We start from the raw sequence: 24142 nt of genomic DNA, 5'->3' as shown, positions 1-24142 counted from the left end.
AGTCATGACATGGAGTCCATGAGATGGTTTGCTGTGGTTTTTAGCAGTGCTGCAGTAATCTGGACAGGCCTCCCAACCTGATCTGTAGTGGCTATTTCAAGTTGAGCCCTTCAGTCTCTTTCGAAAATAGATTCCGAACTGTCTTTAGATACTTCTAACATGCCAACTTCTGAATTGTACATAAATGTGCCATCTTGGCTTTTGCTAAGTGGCCTAGTTTGAATAAAATATTTCCCCATCGCCTTAACCCCAAACTGGAAGGCACGTTGGCTGTCCTGCGTACAAAGAGCCTAATAGTGGTGTTGCCATGTAAATTTATGAGACATTTTCACCACAGAATTGCTTAAAAATGAATGATATCGCTACAGTTTACTGTTTTTCACTTTAAGTACATTTTTCTGACAATATGCCTCCTATTAATCATTTAAGCAAAAGTAGTTCCTTAAAGGAGCTATTCAGAGGCAAGAATCCATGGTTCATTTAATGCTGTCTGGGGGGAAAAAGTCTTGTTGAGTGACATTCTCTGTGGTTATGTGATGTAATATTTATAATATGTCACACAGCTATACATCAAAACAATCATGGCTGTTGTTGCATTTCCATGCAAAATGTTGATTTTTTTTTTAAAGGGTCAAGATAGTTTTAGCTCATATTAAGGCAAACCATCATGTCAAAGCCAGGAGGAGAATCTTACTTTGAAAAGGTTAATTAAAATAGGTTTTAAAGTGAATATTATTCCGATTTGCATCGTATTACTGCAGTGGAACTGAAGTGAATCTCTCTTATCACTTTCTTTTCTCCTGTACAACTAGCATTGAATGTTCTTCATTATTGCAGGTGCAGTATTAGTTTCCCCATAAGATATATATTGCACCTGCCATAAAAATAACAAGATTTAAAGACCAAAGATGAAACTAATGAAAACAGGTTCTATAATATGTGACTAAGGGGCAATTCATTGAACCTACCTTTTCACACGCTTATCTCAAAAGCTCTTATCTGTCCTTTCCAAGCGCCCCTGGAGAAATAGGGACAGAAAGGCAAGCCCCCTCCTTCCCACCCAAACCTGTGAAACCTGTAGAATCTGGTGTCAACTATTGGCATTAAGGTATTATTTCTACAATCATTGCTTCTATAAGCACAGCTGCCAGATTGCGAAGCTCCCATATTTCACTGCTTTAAACTGGACTATATTTTGGCCCATGCTAAAGTGTACACAGGCTAATGTTTAATCCAGTCGCCTTCATATATTCCTAAGCAAGCTGCGTAATCACAATAATATATTTATTTCGCAGTAAAAAAAGACAGGGAGTGAATTATTAAGGTGGAATTAAGAGGCTATTCATCTGGAATAGTAATGCTTGCTGAATACAAAGCAGGACTTATATTTCCTTTGAGTAAAGGTTTTGGAAAGACCTTGGTTGTGGAGATGGGCATAGATAGATAGATAGATAGATAGATAGATAGATAGATAGATAGATAGATAGATGCAGTCCGGAACCACAGTTTTAATTCCACATTCAGTGCCACAGCAGTGCTGAAGTCCCTCAGCATGGAAGCAACCTGAGTGTTAACTGAGCAGCAATAATCACTTTTCTCTTCACATATGAATCTTTGTTTCTAGTAGCTATCTGAGCCACATGGCATTAGCAAGCAAACTTTACAACACTTTACACAAACTTAAAGGGCTTTTTAGTGTTTTGCCCCAAGGTGGCAGAAAGAGAAATCCAAAATGTTTTCATGCTAAATACACCAATACCCCAGTAAAATTATATCCTAGCCATTCCTGTACTTTTTTAGTTCTTTCCTGTCCCTGCAAAATATGCATTATATATAGTGAAAAAGCAGAGAATAAATGGTTGTCTAAATCTCGTTGCACACATTAAAAAAAACCATATCTCAGATTTAAATAATTTTGAATGAAATCTAGGAACAAAACAAAAATGTCAAACAAGAATGGATATTGTGTGTTTGTGTGTGTATATAAATATAAATAACATTATTTTTCAAACTTTCTCCCATTGTACTCAAGGCAATTTGCAATATAAATTAACGGCTTGCAGTCTAAGAGGCACATTACAAATGGAAAGTGGTTCACGGAGTAAAATATGATGCCTCTGTTAGAAATTAAATATGCATTTGAAAAGACAGCAACATAACAGATTTGGATTTTTGTGAAATTAATAAATATATCAGATTCAATTAATTTATTTTTTTGCGTGATTAATAATGCACATGAGTTATTACTATTAATTATGAATAATCAGTTATCGTTTCCTACCAAGTATCATTGTGTAGAAACGACTGCCTGCTTTTTTTGGTCTTAAAACTTTATTCATAATCAAAACATAGTGTGAGGTGATATGCCAGTAGAGAAACATTCCAGTATTGAGAAAAAGTAATGTGACTAGCAAAGCCGAATAAATGGGAAATAACCTCAGCTGCAGTCTCTTCTTTGAAGATCTCCAGAAAGCACAGGCCATGACCTAGAGATCAAAGTCACAGGGAGTCAACACAATAATTGCTGGTTACTTGTCTTGCACCAGCAGCACTTGTTCTGTCTTGGGGGTCTATTGTTTGCGGTAAAAACACAAACCATGCTATTACTGGATTGTGAAAAATTGTCTTGATCAGAATATATTGATGTTTAAATATAGGTGGCCTTACTTGTCTTTTAATCAGTAAGATACAAGGTGCCCAAAGCCCAAACACAGTTTTAGAGTTTGTTGTCCCCTTGAAAACCCAGATATGCATGGAGTCCACCCAATGCTTTATTCAGTTCTCTTCTGTCCTGCTTTTTCTGGGCTGCTCTGACTTCTTCCTGTTACATTAATAGTCATTGCTTCTTTCCCTGTGTAATTTCCCCACCCCACACCCGACAATTGCAGCACAGCTTAAACTCAGACATTTAGTCCATATACCTGATGGCAAGAGAGATGGGGGGGCGGGGCGGGGGCTCATTGAACACTTAATTTTAATATAAACATTTTATATTAAATGAACAACATGAGCCAAATTTAGACAACACGAGAAGTGAGATACTTCGGCTGGTTTTGTCTGCCACGTGGCGACAGGAGGAGCTGGGAAGGAGCACCGCAGGAACTTTGAGGAGGACACACATTAAACCACAGCTTGATTTAAACTGTGGGTTAATGTGACATGCAAAGCAGATCACCAGGGCAGCGGGGATCCAGGTAACCCAGGTCCAGGCACCTGGGTAGACCATGAGAGCTGGGCCCCCAGACTCCTAGCTTTTATATTTTGTATTTACTCTTTTTTTTAAAAAAGTGAGTCAGTTGGACATTTCTGCAGGAAGAGAACAAAATGTGGAGGCAGCTCTAATGCTTCAGCCCTTGTCAGGCAGCACTGTTGCTAAGGGTTATGTAAAGGGACCCCTGACTGTTACGTCCAGTCGTGGACGGCTCTGTGGTTGCGGCGCTCATCTCGCTTTACTGGCCGAGGGAGCCGGCATACAGCTTCCGGGCCTTGTGGCCAGCATGACTAAGCTGCTTCTGGTGAACCAGAGCAGCACACAGAAATGCCGTTTACCTTCCCGCCAGAGCGGTACCTATTTATCTACATGCACTGCGTGCTTTCGAACTGCTAGGTTGGCAGGAGCAGGGACCGAGCAACGGGAGATCACCCCATCACAGGGATTTGAACTACCGACCTTCCGATCGGCAAGCCCTAGGCTCTGTGGTTTATACCACAGCGCCACCCGTGTCCCTGTTGCTAAGGGTACTTAATCACTATTGCTAAGAAAGAAGAGGAAATAATGCTGACCACCGCTACCTGCAACTTGGGAGGGGTCCTTCCCAGAGCAGCAGGAGATGCTGGATAGAGGAGAATGAGCACTTTCCTCATGTCCACATTATTACATTCACACCCCCCCCCCAAAAGTGTGCTGTCTTTACAGAATAAAGCACAACTTTCAGACTTGGTTATGTTTTACTCAGAAGTACTCTATTAGAAGTACTCTCTTCCTAGTGAGAAAAAAAATATGGTGATACTTTCTTGGGCTCCATGATCACTGCAGATGGTGACAGCAGTCACGAAATTAAAAGACGCCTGCTTCTTGGGAGAAAAGCAATGACAAACCTAGACAGCATCTTAAAAAGCAGAGACATCACCTTGCCAACAAAGGCCCATATAGTTAAAGCCATGGTTTTCCCAGTAGTGATGTATGGAAGTGAGAGCTGGACCATAAAGAAGGCTGATCGCTGAAGAATTGATGCTTTTGAATTCTGGTGCTGGAGGAGACTCTTGAGAATCCCATGGACTGCAAGAAGATCAAAGCTATCCATTCTGAAGGAAATGAGCCCTGAGTGCTCACTGGAAGGACAGATCCTGAAGCTGAGGCTCCAATACTTAGGCCACCTCATGAGAAGAGAAGACTCCCTGGAAAAGACCCTGATGTTGGGAAAGATGGAGGGCACAAGGAGAAGGGGACGACAGAGGACGAGATTGACCAAACTGTGGGAGGCAGTGGAAGACAGGAGTGCCTGGCGTGCTCTGGTCCACGGGGTCACGAAGAGTCGGGCATGACTAAACAACAAAACAACAACAACAAATCTGTGATTTCGCATATCCCCTTCACATCTACTGCTGGTCTGCTTGTCAGAAGCACTTAGAAGCTGCACACCTCTGACCATGGAGGCAGAGCAGAGTGTTCCCATTGTGACTAGTAGCCTTGTTTGGAAAGCTTTCTTGAAAGCATGCTGAGGCAATAGCCTTAACTGCTGAAAAGCAGTTTATTCATGTTTATTTTGCGGTGTCCCTTAGTTAATATAACTTAGTTAATATAATATATCAATATACCAAAGGATTAGCTTTTCTCCTATGTATAGATGAGAAGCTTATTCATTAACTGGCATGTTTTGGGTTGCTTACAGGCATGTTGGCGTTAAGTGCTTTTATCAGATCACTTTCTTGACTTGTTAATTCTCATAAATCCCTGAACATGGTTGGTTCTGCAATAGAAATAGGGGGGGGGAGGACTAAAAAAGTAGTTTCTACTGAATTTTGCCTAGAGCAAATCTTGAAGGAAATGTATCTAATAGAATTTTATTCTGCTTTATCTTTGAAAGAAATCAAAGCTGTTAATAATGATAAAGTTAATAGCATAAAACCCATAAAATATTCAAAAACAATTGAAAGAGAAATGCAAATAGTAAAACAATTCAAATAGGAAGCCAGAGTATAAGAGAAAAATGAGAAGAAACAAACCTCCATTTTCAGCAGCACAATTCCAGCAACACAGTCAACACAATGCTAAACCCAGCTATGGTTAAGCATGAACATGCAGGCAGTGGTGGCTTGTGGCCATTGAGACTGGTCACATGTTGCCATTTGCTTCCTGCAAGATTCATCTGAGGCCCTTCTTCGTGTGTCTTCTCCACACGTGGTCCAGAGGGTGGCTACACGAGAAGAGGCCTTTTGTGTGGTGGCTCCCCTCTTGTGGAATGCTCTCCCCAGAGAGGCTCACTTGGTGCCTGCTAAAAATGTTTCTCTATAACCAGGTCTTGAGCTGATTAACATTCTGTGGCCTTTTAAATGTGTTTGTGGAAGGGCGTTATTGGTTTGCTTTTGTTTTTGTTTTAATAATTATGCATTTTGTGTTGTCACTTTGTATTTATATTTTGTAAATATGGTCTATGTGGTCTTTGGATCAAGGGTGACATACAAATAATATTAAAATATGCTGTTCATTTAACTAATAATCATCAATGCTTTGTTTTTCTCCACCAATATGGTTTTTTTGATATTTATTATTAGATTTCTAAAACTTTGCAAATCTAATCCTATCTACAGACAATAAATGCAGAATTAGATTTTGAATATTTTGAAGCTTACTATATTTAACAAAATTCAATAAAGCATAATCAACTGAAATTCTGCCAATCCTGTGCATCTATTTGAAAATATACACACCTTAAATGCCTTGTCAGATTAGCACCGAAACTACAAAAACAGTTTCATCTGTACTGAATACTTAACAAATTGGTGAATGAATTGTTAATCTCTATTGTCATCTCCAGTTATTTAGTGTTGAAATAACATTAAACCTTGATGTGTTTCTTCCTCATTTTCTGCTGCAGATGTTTTCTACTTCTTTCCAATGGCTTTGTGCACCACCTAATGTTACCACCCCATACCATATTAAACTGTTTAAAATCCATGCCCTGGACAATGAAGAAATAATATACAAGATTCTAGCTAAAATAACATGCATAAAAGAACATGCATTTTTCAAACTGTAAGAATTCATCACAACAACCCGGAAATTAACTATCTTGTTCAGATTCAAGATCCACCATTAAAACAGCAACAACACGTGTACGTTAAAAGAGAGGGAGAACACAATTCACTCTAAATCACAGCAACAGCAGCATATCACTCCCAGTTAAACTCCTGCTGTGCTCTAAAAGTCTTCCGAAAACGGTTGGTCTTTAGCTGTCACCTGAAGAGTGGGACAGTCAGATCTGAACCGAGAGAGAGAGCTCCATAAATGTGGTGCTGTCTTTCTATTTGTAGTGCACCCCCCCCCCCAGATCATATTCAATGAGGGTACCACAAGCAGAACTTCCCTCACAGATCTCAAAACTCAGGTTGGCTGGTAATGGAAAAGATGCTGCTTCAAGTATAGGTAAAGGTAAAGGGACCCCTGACCATTAGGTCCAGTCATGACCGACTCTGGGGTTGCGGCGCTCATCTCGCTTTATTGGCCGAGGGAGCCGGCGTACAGCTTCCGGGTCATGTGGCCAGCATGACTAAGCCGCTTCTGGCGAACCAGAGCAGCGCACGGAAACACCGTTTACATTCCCGCCACAGCGGTACATATTTATCTACTTGCACTTTGATGTCCTTTCAAACTGCTAGGTTGGCAGGAGCAGGGACTGAACAACGGGAGCTCACCCCGTCATGGGGATTCGAACCGCCGACCTTCTGATTGGAAAGTCCTAGGCTCCGTGGTTTAACCCACAGCGCCACCCGCGTCCCGCTTCAAGTATACTTGGGTCCTAAACCATTCAGGATTCTGTGTCCTAGTGTAACACATCCTGAAGTGCAGTCTTCAAGAGTAGCTCCACACAGAACACAATCCAGCCAGGACATTATTTGAGCATGGACTACTGTAGCCAGGTTATCCAGGCAGAGGAATGGACAAAGCTGGGCACTTCTTGCCACTGAGGCTGCATGGGCCTTCAATGACAGAGCGAAATCTAGAAATACCCTCCAACTGTGAACCTATCCCTTAGGGGAAGTGCTACCCTGTGTAGAACAGGCTTCCTGTCTACTTCTCAGACCTAAGAACTACCTATTTCCAGAACCTCCATCTTGCCAGGATTCAGCTTGAGTTTATTCGCTTTCATCCTGCTGAACACTGCTCCCAGGCACTGGTCCTGTACTTGCACAGCCTGCCCTGATTCAGATGGTTTAATGTGAAAGCGCTTGGTGGCTTAAGACAGGCCCTCGTCTCAACCAGTAGGATGTGTGAATACATTTATTGCTGAAATTTGCTAAACTTCTCAAAACTCAGCCCCTCCAAATTTCCTGTGAAATTTTGATGCAGATAAAATGCACGGCAAACTTGGTGACAGCTAAAGGAAGGTTGGAACTTCCTTAGAAAGAAAGAAAGAAAGAAAGAAAGAAAGAAAGAAAGAAAGAAAGAAAGATGCTTTTCTTACCAAAATTTAATATGCTCAAATTTTCTCAAATGTGGAATGTACTCTCCCATTGCCAACCCCGTTAAGGTATGAAGTTTCAGCACCCACACCCGGCTTATAAATGTTGTAAATATTTTGTGCAAGCAAAATCCTCTGAGATTGGCTCAAAGGTGAAAGAGAACCCTAACATTTGAACCTGGACCCAGCAACTCCAACACTAAGTCATTTTAAAATGTATATCTGTTAATGGTATTACTTCACAGTGATCCATCTGTGTGTACATACACACGCACACATGCACACACCAAGTATTCTAGAGCCAATGGCTCAGAAGTAGCTGAATGTTTCACATGCCACTACAGCCATTTTGTAGAGCTGGCAATAAAGGGGAGCCTGTCACTGAGAAATCCAAATCTGGATAGATAGATAGATAGATAGATAGATAGATAGATAGATAGATAGACAGACAGATAGATAGAGATAGATAGATGATAGATAGATAGATTATAGATAGATAGATAGATAGATGATAGATAGATAGATAGATAGATAGATAGATAGATAGATGATAGATAGATAGATGATGCCAATGTTGTGTCTCTATTACTGACATCTAACCTTCCCCTGACCTGCTGCAGAACAAAACTTCTTGAATTGTCTGGACTCTGTGCATAGCCAATTTTCTAAGGGCATTGTAGACTAGAAGAGAGGTTCACAGGCAGAGATAAATGAGTCTTTAAAGACCTTCCTGGGATATCTGTTTTTCCTCTCGCCAGAGCTCATTGCTTTCCTTCAACCACGATGGCAGATAATGACCTTTCCCACATCTACAAAGAATGGGTCAGTTTAATAACACCAGTCTCAGGAATTCTGAAGGGGGTTCAAAGTTATGTCTAAAAATGCAGATCCATCCACTTCCTCAGCCAAAATAAAACATTCTTCTTTTACATTGAATGCAAAATTTAGAAGCATTCTTTCTGATTAAGCAGTGGTCCCTTAACTAGCAATTTTATAAGCTGAAAGCAGTTGCAATATGTCATGCAATTTATAGATCCCTGTGCCTGCCATAAAGTGTTTTATGATGGCTGCATTCTGTGTTATTAGTAGCTGTCTCTTTCTGCAGCCATTGCCGTTTGATAATAGTCTTAAAACACCCAAAATTACTTACCTGCAAGCAACATTCTAGATAGTGTCTGTTGACAGTTTGAATAAGTTTAGTGCCCTTTTGTTGTACTTTACCTTCAAAACAAACTGATTGAACCATCAATAGCTCCTTGGAAGCTGACAGAGGCCTATCATCTGGTTTAACCCTCTGATAGCAGGTTATCTTTGGGAGTTAACCTCCTTGCATTGTTAACTTGAATGTTTTATGTACTATGCAACTTTAGGATACTGCTGTGATAACCTTAGTAACTAAGTCATACATCACAGTAAAGAGTTCTGGAGCGACAAATAACCCTGGATTAAATTTACAAGGCTTGAATTTATATTATAAGGGCACGTGTTCATTCTGGGGCTTTAGGTACCTTTTTTCTATATTTTCTAGTAAAGCTGGGTTGTGTTTAGACTGATACTCCATTTTCAAATATTGCTTATTTAAATTCTTTTTTAGTGTTGAAATATGTCATTCTTACATAGGTATAGTTATCCCCGGATATTGTCTATGGCTAAATTGGCCATGAGGTTAAATGTACTATAGAGGAGGGCTGCTGCTACTCCATTTGTATCCTATTTATGTATTCTATTACTTGATTCTACATGGAAGACACATATATCGGGCTCATTCAGCTGTCACATTCCCCACTTCATTAAACCATGGTTTACCAACATACGGAGCTACCTTACACTAAAGCACACCAATGATCCATCTAGCTCAGTATTGTCCCTGCACTGACTGGCAGTGGCTCTCCAGGGTTTCAATGAGGGGACATTCTCAGCCCTACCTGGAGGTGCAGGGAATTGAACAAGAGACCTCATGCATGAAAAGCAGGTGCTGTATCACTGAGATAACTCTTCTTCAGAGACTGGAACAAGGCCTGTTTCCTCCTCCTCTTCCCCTCTCCTTGCAAGGCAGCTTCAGTATGGAGATTGCACTTTGTTTTAGTGCTGTGCTTGCTCCCCAGTTTTTCAAATGTTTTATTCCCCTGCGAAAGAGGCTTCAATTTTTATGCCTCCTTTGCAGGGCACTTTAAAATTTCATTGTAAATTTTGTGGGTATGGGTGTTGAGTTTACCTTATCGTAGTGAGGTGGCCGTGGGTGGTCCCTCCATTTTTATTTCTAGTGCTCATCTGTGGTGGTGGAGAGTCTCTGGCAATTTGGAGGCCCTAATTTTGGCGTTTAAGATATTTTCTCTAAAGCTACACCCAGCTCCCCACATCTGACATCCTATGTGAGGTGTGGAGCCGTTAAATACGTGGCTACAGGAAGCATCAGGCGCCTCAACAGTCACTCCTGATGGTTTAATGGCAAGCAGGGTTTGCTGTCACTACTGATTAACTCTAAATGACAAAAAAAGTGAAAATACCAGCACCAATAAAACTAAAACAAGCGTAAGAGACATACATAGCAAGCCAGCCGCTACCCACAAACCCTTACAAACAAACAAGCAATCTGCCATCTTTCGGAAAACTGTTGTAATAGAAAGTTACTGACTCACACTTGTGTGCATGAAAGGGTTAACCTGAGCCCTGAGCTCAAGTAAGTGGGCATGACACCTGGAGGGCACCATGTTGGCTATCCTTGGTCTACAGCAGCCTCTCTCAACCTTGGGTTCCCAGATATTATTGAACTACCAACTCCCATCTTCCCTGACCTCTGGCCATGATGGCTAGGAATGATGGGTGTTGTAGTCCGACAGCATCTGGGCACGCAAGGTTGAGAAATGCTGTTCTATAGCATATATGGTTCATCACAGAGTGCTTAATGGGGTGTGTGTGTGTGTCCGTCCATCTGTCCCTATTTCTCTCTGATGAAAGGAATCTGAGTGGCAAGGATTTAATCTGACTGTTCTTCAAAATGGCATCATTATTGTGATGTTTCAGCACTGATGACAGGGTAGCTTTTAATGCCTGCTGCAGATTGCCTTTTATAGTTCATCATCCTCTGCTATACAACATCTGCACTGCGAAGATGATGGGGGAAGGAAGATTTCTGTCATATGATCCATATGGCTCTCATCTCGCCCCCCCCCCTTCCCCAAGAGGGGGGAGCTGCATGTTCCCTTTCTTTGAGGAACTAATTCTAGAAACGTTAAACAGAAAGGGGTGTGCGGAAACCCCTTTCTGCCGAGACCATTTGGCTACAAATTTAGGCTTTCTTAGATGGAGGCTATACAAGACTGACGTTTAGGGCTTCAGTCCAAAGTTGGCAGGGAGATGAGACAGCACTGCTCGAGTCTGTTGTCATTTTTGCTTCTTGATGGCATCTTTCACTTGATCATGAAACATTTGCTGATTTTCTAATAGTGATGTTTTCTGCACCTGAATATTAATCTTTTTTCACCCTGCACTTAGATGGGTGTTTTTACTCCTCTTGAGCTTTGCTCTTGACATATTGCTTCCTTCTGTTCGTGTCTTTCTTTGAAAGAGCTCCTTGTCCTCTGAGCTTTTCTGCCAGTAATACAAGATGGAAGTATTCTCTTCCAGTGAAAGATAAGGGCCCTCGGAGGCTCACAGGAGGTTGAAAGGGCAGCCAGGGAAGTTGGAGATGTGTTTGAGAATATTTCATTATCCCCAGACATCCAGCTACTCTTAACAAATTGTCTAGCTTTGGACATGTTATGCTTCCTAAAGAGGGCTCTCATTTTTAGTACCATTACTCTTTCATAGAAGTGACTTGGTTGCAGGTTAGCACTCAGGTTGTTGATGGATTTTAACACATAGCACTAAGCATATTCCATTTCGTTAAGATTTTACAAGCCTCAGACAAAGCAAGGTGTGGCCTTTGTCTCTCTCTTTTGTTTTGTTGCTGAAAGAATAATTCATAATAGCATAATTCATAATAATTCATAAAAGCATGGCTAACCATCGCTTCTGCAACTGGTGGCAAACTAGTCTCAACTAGTTTTCAGCTTTTTTTTTCAGCTTTTTTTTTTTAAAGGGATTTTATTACCTTTCCAGACAGCTTCTTCCATTGAGTTCAGTCATATAAATGACAGTCCTTTATATTTCGAACCTGAACATTTTCCGTATAATTTGAACATGTGAGGTTGCCTCTTCGACAAGCCACAGGGCCTCAGTCTGATTACTAAAATGATGGTCTATATAAACTTGGCATTTGTGGGAAATATTATTAATCACCTTTCTGTTTCCTGCCAGGAAAGGATCTGGCGCTTCCTCTCTCTGTCTCCACTAAGTCTGTTTCATATCTGGGTGACTGGCTGTAAATAGCAAGTACTTGAGATGAGTTGATATTATCACCTTCCTGGGATTTTTTTCAAACTTTGATTCATGCCATGCTGTGCCATGCTCTGTCAGCTTTTTGTGAATAAAGCTGTGTGGGTGGGTGGCTGGCTAGTCAAGCTGCAGCTTTTTTGCCAAAATGTTAGAGGGAGCTGGAGGGGAAAAAGCAATTTTGAATCTGCTGCGTTCCCTATGACGAGGCAGTTATTTTCTCTCATTTTATGAACCTTAACTTTGATTTGGTTGTGCCTCACATAAAAACCTAGAATGTTTGAACCTCCGCTGAAAACTGTTGCCACTCTTTTCACCTTTCCTGAGATATTCTTCAAATGTTTTGCCCAAACTTTGACTTCTGTCATCCTGCAAACTGCTTTACATCATGAGCACCCTTCTCTGGTGCAGGGAATTTTGCTGTGCTATGACTCCTCTGTTTTCCTGAGAATGAGCCTCTAGATTCTTTTCTCAAAAATGAATGGGAACCCTACCCTGCCAGGAGAATATTTCCATTAGTCATGGTTCAAAATGTGAGAAGCTGTCTGTGACGGACAGCAGAGCCAGACTGGAAATTCTGCCAGAGTGCTGGAGCCTCTCTCTGATTGGCTACCTAGACAGCCAGCCAGAACGGGGGGCGGAGTCAGAACTTTGGGAGGGAATATAAAAAGAGCAGTTTCTGAGGGAGAGAGTTAGATAGGGTTTGATTTGAGGGTTTGAAGTTTCAGTTTGAGAGATGAAATGAGAGATGGGGATTATGGTAGGATTTGACTGAGGGGTGAACTGGTTCTGATTTGAGTTGAACTACTGGTGGTCTCCTTCTAGGCAGGAGGGGAGAGTTCTAGGTAAAGATGACTCCCAAGCAGTAAAAAGGGTTGAGGTGATCCTCTGGGTCTGTTATGCTATTTGGAAATACCTCAGGAGTGGGATTGCTAAGAGAGAGGGTAACTGACAAAAAGTGCCCTCGCTCTTGAACCAAAGTATTAAGCTGTGAAGGAAGCTGTGCCGTGTCAAAAGTATTTAACTGTAACGCCTGTCACAACTAAGTAAAGGACTGAGAGTGAAGTAATAGAAAACAGAGTTAAGCATTTTAACACCTATTCTATAAACCTGAACATCTCCCTGAAGTGTACCAACTGATTTTTAGCAACTGAAGTTTTAAGAAAAGCTGTGCATAGATTACTGTGTTTAAGCCTGTGGCATCTTTATATTTAGTTTAAGTAATAAGTCAGCTTCTACCTGAAAGAATGCATTTCCTGACCCAACTTTGTTTCACAAGCTTCTTCTTTGTGTTTGATCAACTCCTGCCTGAAACTTTAAATCACTAACTTTTCTCTCACACAAGATAGCTTGTGGTAAATTGTAGAAATTTGTTTAGTGGACATGCCATGAGGTGGGTCCACTATATTTAATTGGGGAGAGTGGCTAGTGGCGTGAAACACCACTAGGGTTGCTTTCTATCTTGTACCAAATCTCAGTGAGAAAATTATCTAGGAGCGAAGAAGAAGAAGAAGAAGAAGAAGAAGAAGAAGAAGAAGAAGAAGAAGAAAAGAAGAAGAAGAAGAAGAAGAAGAAGAAGAAGAAGAAGAAGAAGAAGAAGAAGAAGAGATATTGTACCCATTTAAATTTATTTCATATCCTCCTTTGGAGTAATTTGCATGCAAAAATTTGTCATGCATTAATAAAAATTATAGGATATTCTAGTATGTTAAGTCAGACAAACAGAGCAACAGGAAGCAAACATTTTTAAAAAAATAGAATTGTACATTTTAAAGGAACAAGCATCATCCAGCCACCTACAGATCAGCATGTGTTCACACATACGGGCAGGTGTACACACACACCACCCAGGCTTATGCACTGTAGTAAAAGCAGATTCACCATGGACCCAATGATGCATTTTAGCTCCCAGTCACACTTGTCAAGAGGTAGGATCTGTTTCGCCCTTCTTTTTTGAGGAGCTTCACATGATGACATGATTGGTTACAGCAATGGTAGAAAAAGACTTGGGTCATAGTTGAACAAATATGGGTGGGCATCCATGTTAGAGTTTATTCTGTGGCTGTGATGGTATTTAAAATAAAATAAAATTGCAGTACCACCATTGCATCAGTTCAGTGTTGACCAGCAGATACGTTCTCAGAACTGAGCTGAATATTTCAGACTTTTCCCCAAATTAGTGAGGAGGAAGCCTTGACAGCACACTGTGACCAGTTGCAAAGCTCTTTGCCAGTTAAGTAACTTGCATTTGTTCCACAGTGGGAGCAGGATTTTGTCTGTTTTCACTTTTTCATTTTCCTAAACTAAAGAACTTGCTTATCTTGCTTGTTCAAAAGCGGCTGTACTTTGAAATAATTCCCCTTGAATATGGTTGACCAAAACTGGGTACAGCATTTTTCATTGTGGCCCCACTGCTGCCTTATATAAGCCTATCAGTATTAACCAATACCAGCTAAGTGTTCCTCAGGTAATGCAGCATGTTGGTAGCTCATAGCTATTGGCACTGCTCCAACATTACTCTGAACATACATAGAGAGGGAATGCCCATTGTCCCTGCCCCCTATATGCATTTGACATGTCTGAAAGAGCCTTGGTACATGCAAAATGAAAATAGGTTCCATACATGCAAGATTCAGAATCCTGAAATAAGATACAGGCTGCACACTCAAACCTTTTCTACTTTTTTGCTAGAGTTCGAATACTGATATGCATCACAAAAGGCAGAGTGAAGGGCATAATTGTAGAAAATAGCTGATATGTTGGAGAAATAGTTCTTGCAGCTGTAAGGTTATTTTATGTCCTTTGAATTGAGACTATTGTGTCATAGGAGGAGAAGCTCAGTTCAATACACATTCAAAACTGAATCTATCAAAGTCACACTTTCTGAACCAATATACAAACTGAAACACAGCGATCCTCCTAAATTTGCAATTTTCTGGATTTTGTGATGCTGTTCTCCAGCCAAAAACACTGTTTACAAAAATGCATCTGGTAGAGGAAAGTGTGCATAAACATGCAGATATTAGTGAAAATAACATTTGAATTAATTGTATTCTGGGAAATTGCTTGCAAAAATGGGTACATTATTCAAAACATTACAGAAAATTGTGTTTATTAGGAGAAATTTATACTAAAATGCTGATGAATTTCCATTAGGATTTGGTTATTATTGGTATTGTTATTTTGCAAATTGCTGCAAAATATGAAGAGCTGAATTTAAGAATGGAAAAATGAGAAACAGAGAGAAATGAAACGAGCAAATCCTTCCATTCCTAGTCATAGGTCAATGGAAATTCTTAACCTAAAGGGTTGTTTGTTTGTTTGTTTTTAAAACAGGTATTTTGTTCTGCACAAATTAACCAACTTGAAGTTTCTGGATTCTCGGAAAGTTGGCAGAAGTGAACGTGAGGAAGCCATTTTGAGGGGTGCTTTTATGAAAGTGGTGAAGCCTGTGGATACAAAGGTAAGTGACTGCATGAAGGCTGTAGGAATGTTTATGGATCTTAACATTTTGGATCTAGAATCTTACTGCTGAAGCCATTTTTAGTAATAGTCAGCTCTACGCTTTTTGCAGAACATACTCCTGGATGTCAGGTAACTGATATTAGGTGGCAGTCAAAACATGAACATTTCTTAACTTTGCTTTTTAAGCCTTGTCACTGCACTTGTGAGAGAGTGTCCTCCTTAGTAACTTAAAGAATTGAAGCATGTCAGCAAGCATTTGGTGTGTTACATGGAAAGACCATTTTTGTGACATATGTACTGTGGCATTTGTTCTGTACATCAATGAAGGCCTCAGCTTTCTTCTCTTTTGTTTGTGTTTATCTTATTGTGCTTGGTGACCTTTAATTTATTAACCTTTAATCTATGAAGTAATTTGACAGAGTGGTCTTATTCACTGGGAAAGTCTCCTGTATAAACAAATGTGATACTTAAGGATGGATGCAGAGAAGTGTGGGTTGAATTTTGCTCATACAGTGGAGCTTTCCCTCCCCGTCCTTCCATATCCCTCATTTCCATTATTGGGAGCTGAGAATGCGACAGGAGATAGAAATTTGTGAGGAGGCACCATGGACCAGTGGAATTGCCTTTCTCATCAAATGGGGCACTTTTGGATCCAACTCAGTGTGTTATAGGCTGTGTACACATCACCAGCTAAAGGTGCAATGTGGCTCTTATTTTTCCAAATTTGGATTGGTTTGGGGAAAACCACATCAAAATGAAGTATTTCTTATGAAGTATTTCTTATGAACAGGATAGTTATGGATTGCAGCTAAGTTCATTTGTACCCTGCTTCCCAAACCAGTGGTGGGAATCCTGGATTTCTGCTTGTGCAGAAGATAACCTTGGGGAGAAGACCCCAAGTTGAATTATATTGTGTGGAGCTGATGGTGGAGAAAGACTCACTCAATTGGGGATTTTAGAGTCAAGCTTTCTGCATCAGTGGCTCTCAAACTGGGCAAAGTGAGTGTTGTTTACTCTGAAAAAACAACAACACACATTTTCCATGTACATCAGTGCATTACCACACAATCTGCATAGATCGGTATTTTTGCTCTTGGAATTATTAGCTATCTAAAACTCACTCATGGGTTTCATCTAGCAACTTCTTACATACTAGTTTATTTTATAATATATGTGGCAAAAAAATATTGCAGATATCCAATTATCCTAAAGAGCAATATAGCAGCTACAGAAGTAAACTGCATTTGGGGGCATAGAAGTGTAGCTAGATACATTTGTTATCGGCTGTATGTTTGCACTAGAAAACAAATTAATTCAGAGCTGTTCGTTTTATAACTATTAAAGTTTTAACAGTTCTTATTTGGAGATTGGTTTGACACATTGTTTACTAGAGCCTTTAGCTATTTCAACTCTTACAATGCAATCTGTAATATATGAAAGAATTTACTTTGAAGCTCTTATGAAAGGCTTCCTCCTTTGCTAAATCCTGTAAAATGCAACAGTTGAACAAATAAAAAACCTTATGTTTATTCTGTCATCTGTTTGTAATCGTTCTCATACTATATTACTCTCTATAAATATCTCTGTATTTTACTTTAATGCGGCTGATAGTTATATTATTTGAAATAGACATGTGTCTTGGCCCAATCAAAAAAATTCAGAAATGTGCTATAATTCTGGCTATAATTCTGCATTGTTCTGTTATCTATCCATTATCTTAACCAAGGTGTTTCAATTCACGAAGATAGTATCACGTCTTGATGCTTTGTTCTAGTAATTCAGTTCCATGTCCCAAGCTGTATAATTTTTGAATTAGTTATCCGCTAAATCTTATTCTAAAACATATACTTATTTCCCCAATCCTTTTAGTGCAAGGTACAAATTTAACATTGAGATAGGCCTTTCTAAAATTGCTTGCTACAGAATTACTAGGTCTTACCTAGCATAATATATTCCCTTCTGTAAACATTTAGGATGTCATGAGCAAATGCTTCTTGGTGTGCAGTAGAATTATTATTATTATACTTTATTATATGTTACCCATATATTGGTTTATCCTGAGGAACAGTAGAGGGGATTGGAATCCATGAAAATGAATTTGGTGTACAACATCTGTATGTACAAATGCTCAGGCATACATTTGAAACTCTTTGCACCGTGAAGTTTTAATTGTACAAACACTCACTGAAAAGGTGGCTTTGGGGAAGCATGAGAAATATTAAGACTTATAATCTGCTATAGGTCATGTGCCCTACAAGTATTTGATGCTATACCAAAGTTTCCATATCAAAGTCTGCTTTAACCAAGGTATCTTCTGTTCCTGGTATATGAGCCACATGTGATCCAAATATCACCATCTGGGCAGCTCAACACAGCATCACTTGACTCGGTCTGCTTCTCTCCCAGCCCATGTTTGTAATCTGTTCAGCACTAGAGCTAAAGACAGTGCTTTTTTTCTAGAAAACAGGTCCCGGAACTGCACATTCTACCAGAAAAAAGCTCGGATAAGAGAGGAAGAGAGGGGTCAGTGGATGGGATTCTGGCTCACAGTTCACGCTCTTAACCTCCGTAGCATCCCCCTCCCTCAGCCTCTGTTCTTGTCCACTTCCCGTTCCTGAGCTTACAAGAGCTTCTGTCACTGGCTGAGTGCCTTGAACAGAAAGCGCTGGTGGGACTTTGGCACAAGCATAAAGCGCCACCATCCCACCATCCTCATTGACAGGTGCAGCCCTAACATAGCTGTCAACTTACAGATTTGAAAATAAGGGACCAGCAGCCTCAAAAATAAGGGATCAGCAGCCAAAATAAGGGATCAACAATTACTTTGATAAAATACATATTTTGTTGCGTGCAAATGGCTTTAGATACCTATTAGGTCCATAAATTACCATATAGCATATGTTCAACCAAAAAACAGCAACAATTTATTGTTGACAAAGGACAGCTGGACATAGAAAGGGCCCCATTCCCTTCAGGAGCTTATTTAAGGGAGATCATCAATAAGGGACAGCAGCGGGACATGGCGCTGGGATAAGGGACTGTCCCGCCAAATAAGGGACTCTTGACAGCTATGAGCCCTAACCCAGCCCAACATAATGCTCCTGCCTGCCTACGGAACCATTGGTCAATGGCGGCACCACTCACTACCTCAGAGGTGGGGCCTTTGGTCCCACCTTGAGGCACATTGATTCTCCGGAGATGTCACTCAGAGGTTCAGGGTGGGGTGGTTTGATTGGTTGCTGGAAGAAGCACAGGAAGGGAAGGGTGGGATGGAGCTGTGTCACCGGGTCTGTCTTTGTCCAGGAAGCAGCACCGGAGAACCAACTCAGGTAACCCTTAATGACAGAGATTGCCAGAAGAAATAATGGAGTAACATGCAGTGGGGTTTTTTTCCTAGAAAAAGATGCTTTACAAATGAACAACTGCTGCCGCACAATGCATGGAATCTCCTGTTCATAATACCATTGTGCGTGTACCTGCTCTGTGCCTTCATGTGATGGTAAAATGACTGGAGTTTATGCACATTGCTAATTGAATTCACATTAACCACAGCATATGTAAATCTCTCTGTATGTATGCATGTATGTACATACATACATATTTTAAACACACCAATGAGGGGTGATGCACACTACAGTCACCAAAGGGAAAGGAATCTTGTTGAAAATATTAGCTGATATGACATGGAATTACTTTCCTTTGAATTGTGCTACTCCCATCAGACTTTTTTTCCCCCAGAGAGAAATCTAAATGTGAGGTTAACTTTCTTCCATAATGATAAACTGGAAATAAACAGCTTATTCAGCAGAAGGAAACAATGGACGATAGGGTGGGGGTGGGTGGCGGAGAAAGTTCCATGGGAATTGCTTTCATCTCATGCTTGACATAAAAATCTTTAGAGAGCTAGTTACCCTTCTGAAAACAACACATGAAATGAGACTCAAGGCAGGATATTTTCATCCAGCTAGCTTATGTTTACTCAAATGCAGGAGCTAGCAATCACCAATCTTCGTGAAATCATAAATATTTAATTTTGTCTAACTCCCTGCCTTCCTCTAGTTTTTTTTTTTATTTTTCTTAACAGAATGCTGCTTTCTTCTGCTTTGCTTCATTTCATCTTTTGTTGCTTAAAGTCTGTTTGTGATGGGACTGTCGTTACAGGGAAGATACAGTCATTCATTAGGAAACAGCTTAACATTGCGACGCTCTGTTCTGTCTCGCCATGTAAAGCGATCTGAACTTCATTACCCAGTGATGTTTATATTTAGAGATGTCAAAATATTGAATGTAGTCTCATGCTTGATTTTTTTTGAAATAAAAATCTTGTAAGCCTGGCTGGGCAAGGGGCATCGCGCCAGACAAGGAAGCTTCATTTAATGACCAAACCATGACCTCATTTTGCTGGCGTAAGTGTAGATCAAAGTGGAAGATGCTTGTCCAGTGCAAAGCGTGTTGCTGGGCCTGACAGCTCTTCACATCAAAATGACAGCTCAAGAATACGACAGCCAAAATTGCTTAATTATGTCCCAGCCTTGTAATTATTCATCCCTACTCCTGCAAAGAGCACAGTTGTCATTTCTTTGACATAATTATTTAGAGCTGTGCCCTTATTCTGTTCAAAGCTTGTACAGTAATACCGGAAGGACTTGGATGTTCAGCTGCAGGGTGGGCGTGGAGACAGAGAACAGAGAGAGCATCTATTTTGTGTATTTTACTGTGGAGTTCTCAAAAGAGGTAAAGCATGGGCTTAGCACCCGTGTACAAAAAGCTTCAAGAAAATATTGGATTTTCCTCTTGTATACCGAAGGCAAAGGGACTTTACATGTTCCAGAGAATTATGAATTTATCAAATCACTATTAACATGATTATATTTATCCCATGAGAGAAGAACTGCAGCTTAATACTAGGGCACATGGGAAATTCTTTCCAGCCGAGTGAGATTCTTGTTCAATACTCTAGAGAGCTGCCAGTCAGTGCAGACATTAGTGAGCTAGATAGACCACTGTTCTGACTCAGTATTAAGCAGGTTTCCATGAGTAATAGTACTCTGTTCCTTCCACTCAAAGGGTTAAAGCATGCATTCATATAACATTGGGCCCCAGGCATACGTAAGGTCCTCTGGATTGCATTCTGTGTTTATAGCAGTAACACTGCTACTATAGAGAAGCTCTTCTAATGTGGAAACTAATACAGTGGTACCTCAGGTTAAGTACTTAATTTGTTCCGGAGGTCCGTTCTTAACCTGAAACTGTTCTTAACCTGAAGCACCACTTTAGCTAATAGGGCCTCCTGCTGCTGCTGCACCACTGGAGGACGATTTCTGTTCTCATCCTGAAGCAAAGTTCTTAACCTGAGGTAATATTTCTGGGTTAGCGGAGTCTGTAACCTGAAGCATCTGTAACCTGAAGCGTATGTAACCCGAGGTACCACTGTATAACTGTGGCCTATTCTCACACCCTCATGTCAGGGTCAAAGCACTTCAGAACTGCTGGTGGTAGCTCCCATGATGGAATGCTCCATCCTCTCACAGACAAAAAGGTTCCTATGTATCGCTATACATGTGCTAACATATCTGAGAAATGGCTGACATTATATGCTTCCTCCCTCCCACTGCCATCTAGTTTTCTGTGTGCATGAAGTTTGGAAGCGGGAAAGAGTATTCCATCATGTGATGAAATCACACTACTGCACCACAAACAGTTTTATTCGGAGGTGAAATTTGCTTCCATACAGGAAGCAAATGAATACAAATGAACAGGGGGGAAATGAGGGGTTGAGAGAAGAGGAATAAATACATAAATAATTGTGGTTATGTTCAACTCTCCTTCTCCTCAATGTACCCCTGCTAATAGCATAGATGATTCTGAGCATCAGAATTGCCTCCATCATTGTCTTTTTTTTAATATAATTTTTATTAACAGGCCAATCAAATCACATTATTTCCAAATCACATTAGTTCCAAATTATACAGCCAGATTTTTAAAATTTTTATTGGGGGTACCCATACTTCAAGCTCCGAAAGGGGTCCAAACATCACTCATGTTGCTGCTTTAATTAAACAGTTCTATCCAGTTCTGTCCAGATAGTCTCTTTGTTACTTTCCTCATCTTCTTATTGTTATCATATATTCCTTTCTTTGCGATCTCTGATAATCTTCACAAGCGGGTTGAAAACAAACATCCTCTGTGTGGGTTTTACACTCTCCAAAAATAATATCACATAAAGGACAAACGCCATTTTCACACCTCCGTAAAGAACTTTCCCTCAGTCTGTCTGTTGATTTCCCCAGGCTTGCCAAACATATGTCAGAGGGCTCTGCCAGGTCAAGATCACATTCCGATAACCATACATTCACATTCTGATGACCCTGGTCCTCCTCCCCCTCGTCCTTCTTAGGTAAGCCTGTCTTAGTGAGAAGCCATTTGAAACTGCGTGATAAAACTTTCCTCCATTCCCCCGATGTTTCTCCCAGTCCTCTTTGATCAGTAATTCATTCCACACAGTTCTTGAACTCCTGCTTGTGATGAATACATTGCAACGATTCTTCTCTCTGGAGGGCAGGGTTATTAATACTCACATAAGGCCCCCCCCCCAAAAAAAAAGTTTTTTCCTCCCCCTCCTTTCCGTTTCACTCCAACATACCAGTCTTTTAATGATGATTCATTAAAAAGAGATCCATTAATCAGCAGTCTTTACTCCCGATCTTCACTTGATATATGTGCATTAGCTTCTTTCCAATTATATATTTCCAATTATATCTTTCGAGCTAATGCGAACCAGTGCGTGAATTAGAGACAGCGTCGGGAAGAGCCGGCCTCACTCGAGGGCTTCGTGCCAAGTGCCCACACCCCTTCTTTCAAGTCCGGGGGTGAATTATGGACACAGCTGGCAAGGCAGTCCCCCCCATCTCCTTGGGGGGGTAAGGGAGGCTGCATACTCCCCATATCAGCCTCTTAATTACCTCGTGTGGGTCGGAGAGATGTTATTGTTGGCCATCTTCCAATGCGCCCCCTGGTGGCCCCCCATTGCCTCCATCATTGTCATGTGGCAAGCACTGACTGTACCACGAGGAAAAGCAAGGATGAATTGTGTATGGGCTTTGACTTGTAGGGGTGGGGAGTTTGTTAAGTAGACTGTTGAGACCCCCAGCAATTGTAAAGTTTTCAAGTCTGCTGAGTAAGATAGGGGGAATTCTAGAACTACTCATCTAGAAGTTAAGTCTCTGCCTTAGTACACAAGCATATTTGCATTTATGCTTGCTCTTGGGCACCATTTCATATGGTTCACCTGCTGAGGTATATTTTGAACTCTTGATAACCCATTGGGTTATTATTATTAATAATAATTGTCCTCTTGGCTTTTAAATGAATGAAGGGTGGTCTCTTGCAGAGTAAACGAATAGATTTTCCTATTCTCACTTTGCTAATCACAAATTTATCTGCTGAAACAGCACTCCCCACCCCAACATTTCACAGGTGAAAATACACACATGAATGCATGATGTGCTTCTCCTCCCTATATTATATGCCATAGAGTGTCAATCTGGGATAGTCTGTAGGCAAACTGAAACAGAAAAGGGGCTTGCAATGTCAGGAGTTAAGATTTCTCAAATGTTTCCTTAGGTTACAGACACCATTACTTTATTATGTCATGCAGGTAACTCACAACTTATGCACATTTAGCGTGTGTGCATTCAGCAATGTGCTTGACAAATTTATATATATATATGGGGGTGGGCGTTGGGGGGGTGGGACTTTGCCAATCCCACCAGCCATTGAACCCAATATATTTTGACTGTACTCGATTTTAGCTCAAAGCACTATCCCTGAAACGTAAGCCGGCATAAGTTGAGAGCCGCCTATATTATTAATATTTTGAGCTGCGTTTTAAATTCATGCACAAGGCACTGTTCCAATGGATACACTGGAGGCAAAATGATAGGCTTCTGTTCTGTGATTGCATCCTTGTTGATTCAGCGAGGGTATTAAAATTTCCACTTCTGCAATTGGGCTTCCTTGTGTTTTTACATAACGTAAAAGTGAGGGCATTCCAAAGCGGGTGGGCCTCACTTGCGGTTTAGGGAAACCCACAAGAAAGTCCAAACTAGTGTAGAAAAACAAAACACTATTCCTGTCTCTTCTGCAGATTCTGGTATTGCTCATAATAGTTTTCCAATAATCTTTTATATTTTATAAGTATTCCACCACAAAAATTCTGTAAGGTAATGATAAAGGCAGGAGAAGTCGCTTGAAATCATCCCTGTGGAATCAGGAACTTGGTTTGGAAAACAATTGCCACATTTTCACCCTTTGCTTTTATTTCACGAGAATGGGCCACAAAAAGGGATGGGGGAAAGGTATGAAAGGGTATGTTGCACTTTATTGCTTTTAAATCTGGCTGATTCATTTGGGGCACTGCAGCAAAAAGGTGCTAAACAGAAGGACTCTTTCTTCTAAGCAGCAATCAGTTTATGGGCCTAAGAACATTAAAAGAAAACTTAATATACAGTTCTGAACCCTAAGATAAATATATACATTTTTCCAACTCTTTATGTCCTTTGTTACTGATATACATCTTGGAAGTTTGACTTCTGAGTAGGAGCCGTCTGGCTTTTATCAGT

At 40.5% G+C, this 24142-nt stretch overlaps 1 protein-coding gene across 1 annotated transcript in view; it reads left to right on the top strand.

Annotated features, from left to right (window-relative positions):
• The window catches only part of LRMDA (leucine rich melanocyte differentiation associated), a 720335-nt gene that overhangs the window by 407316 nt on the left and 288877 nt on the right, over positions 1–24142 (top strand). Inside the window, exon 5 of the mRNA XM_077930639.1 lies at positions 15393–15519. Within this exon, the coding sequence (XP_077786765.1) occupies positions 15393–15519 (127 nt within the window). The remainder of the gene's footprint in view (positions 1–15392; positions 15520–24142) is intronic.

This window comes from Podarcis muralis, chromosome 6 (assembly GCF_964188315.1).
Source record: "Podarcis muralis chromosome 6, rPodMur119.hap1.1, whole genome shotgun sequence".
NCBI classification, from domain to species: Eukaryota; Metazoa; Chordata; class Lepidosauria; order Squamata; family Lacertidae; genus Podarcis; species Podarcis muralis.
This window is presented reverse-complemented; position numbering and strand designations above follow the sequence as displayed.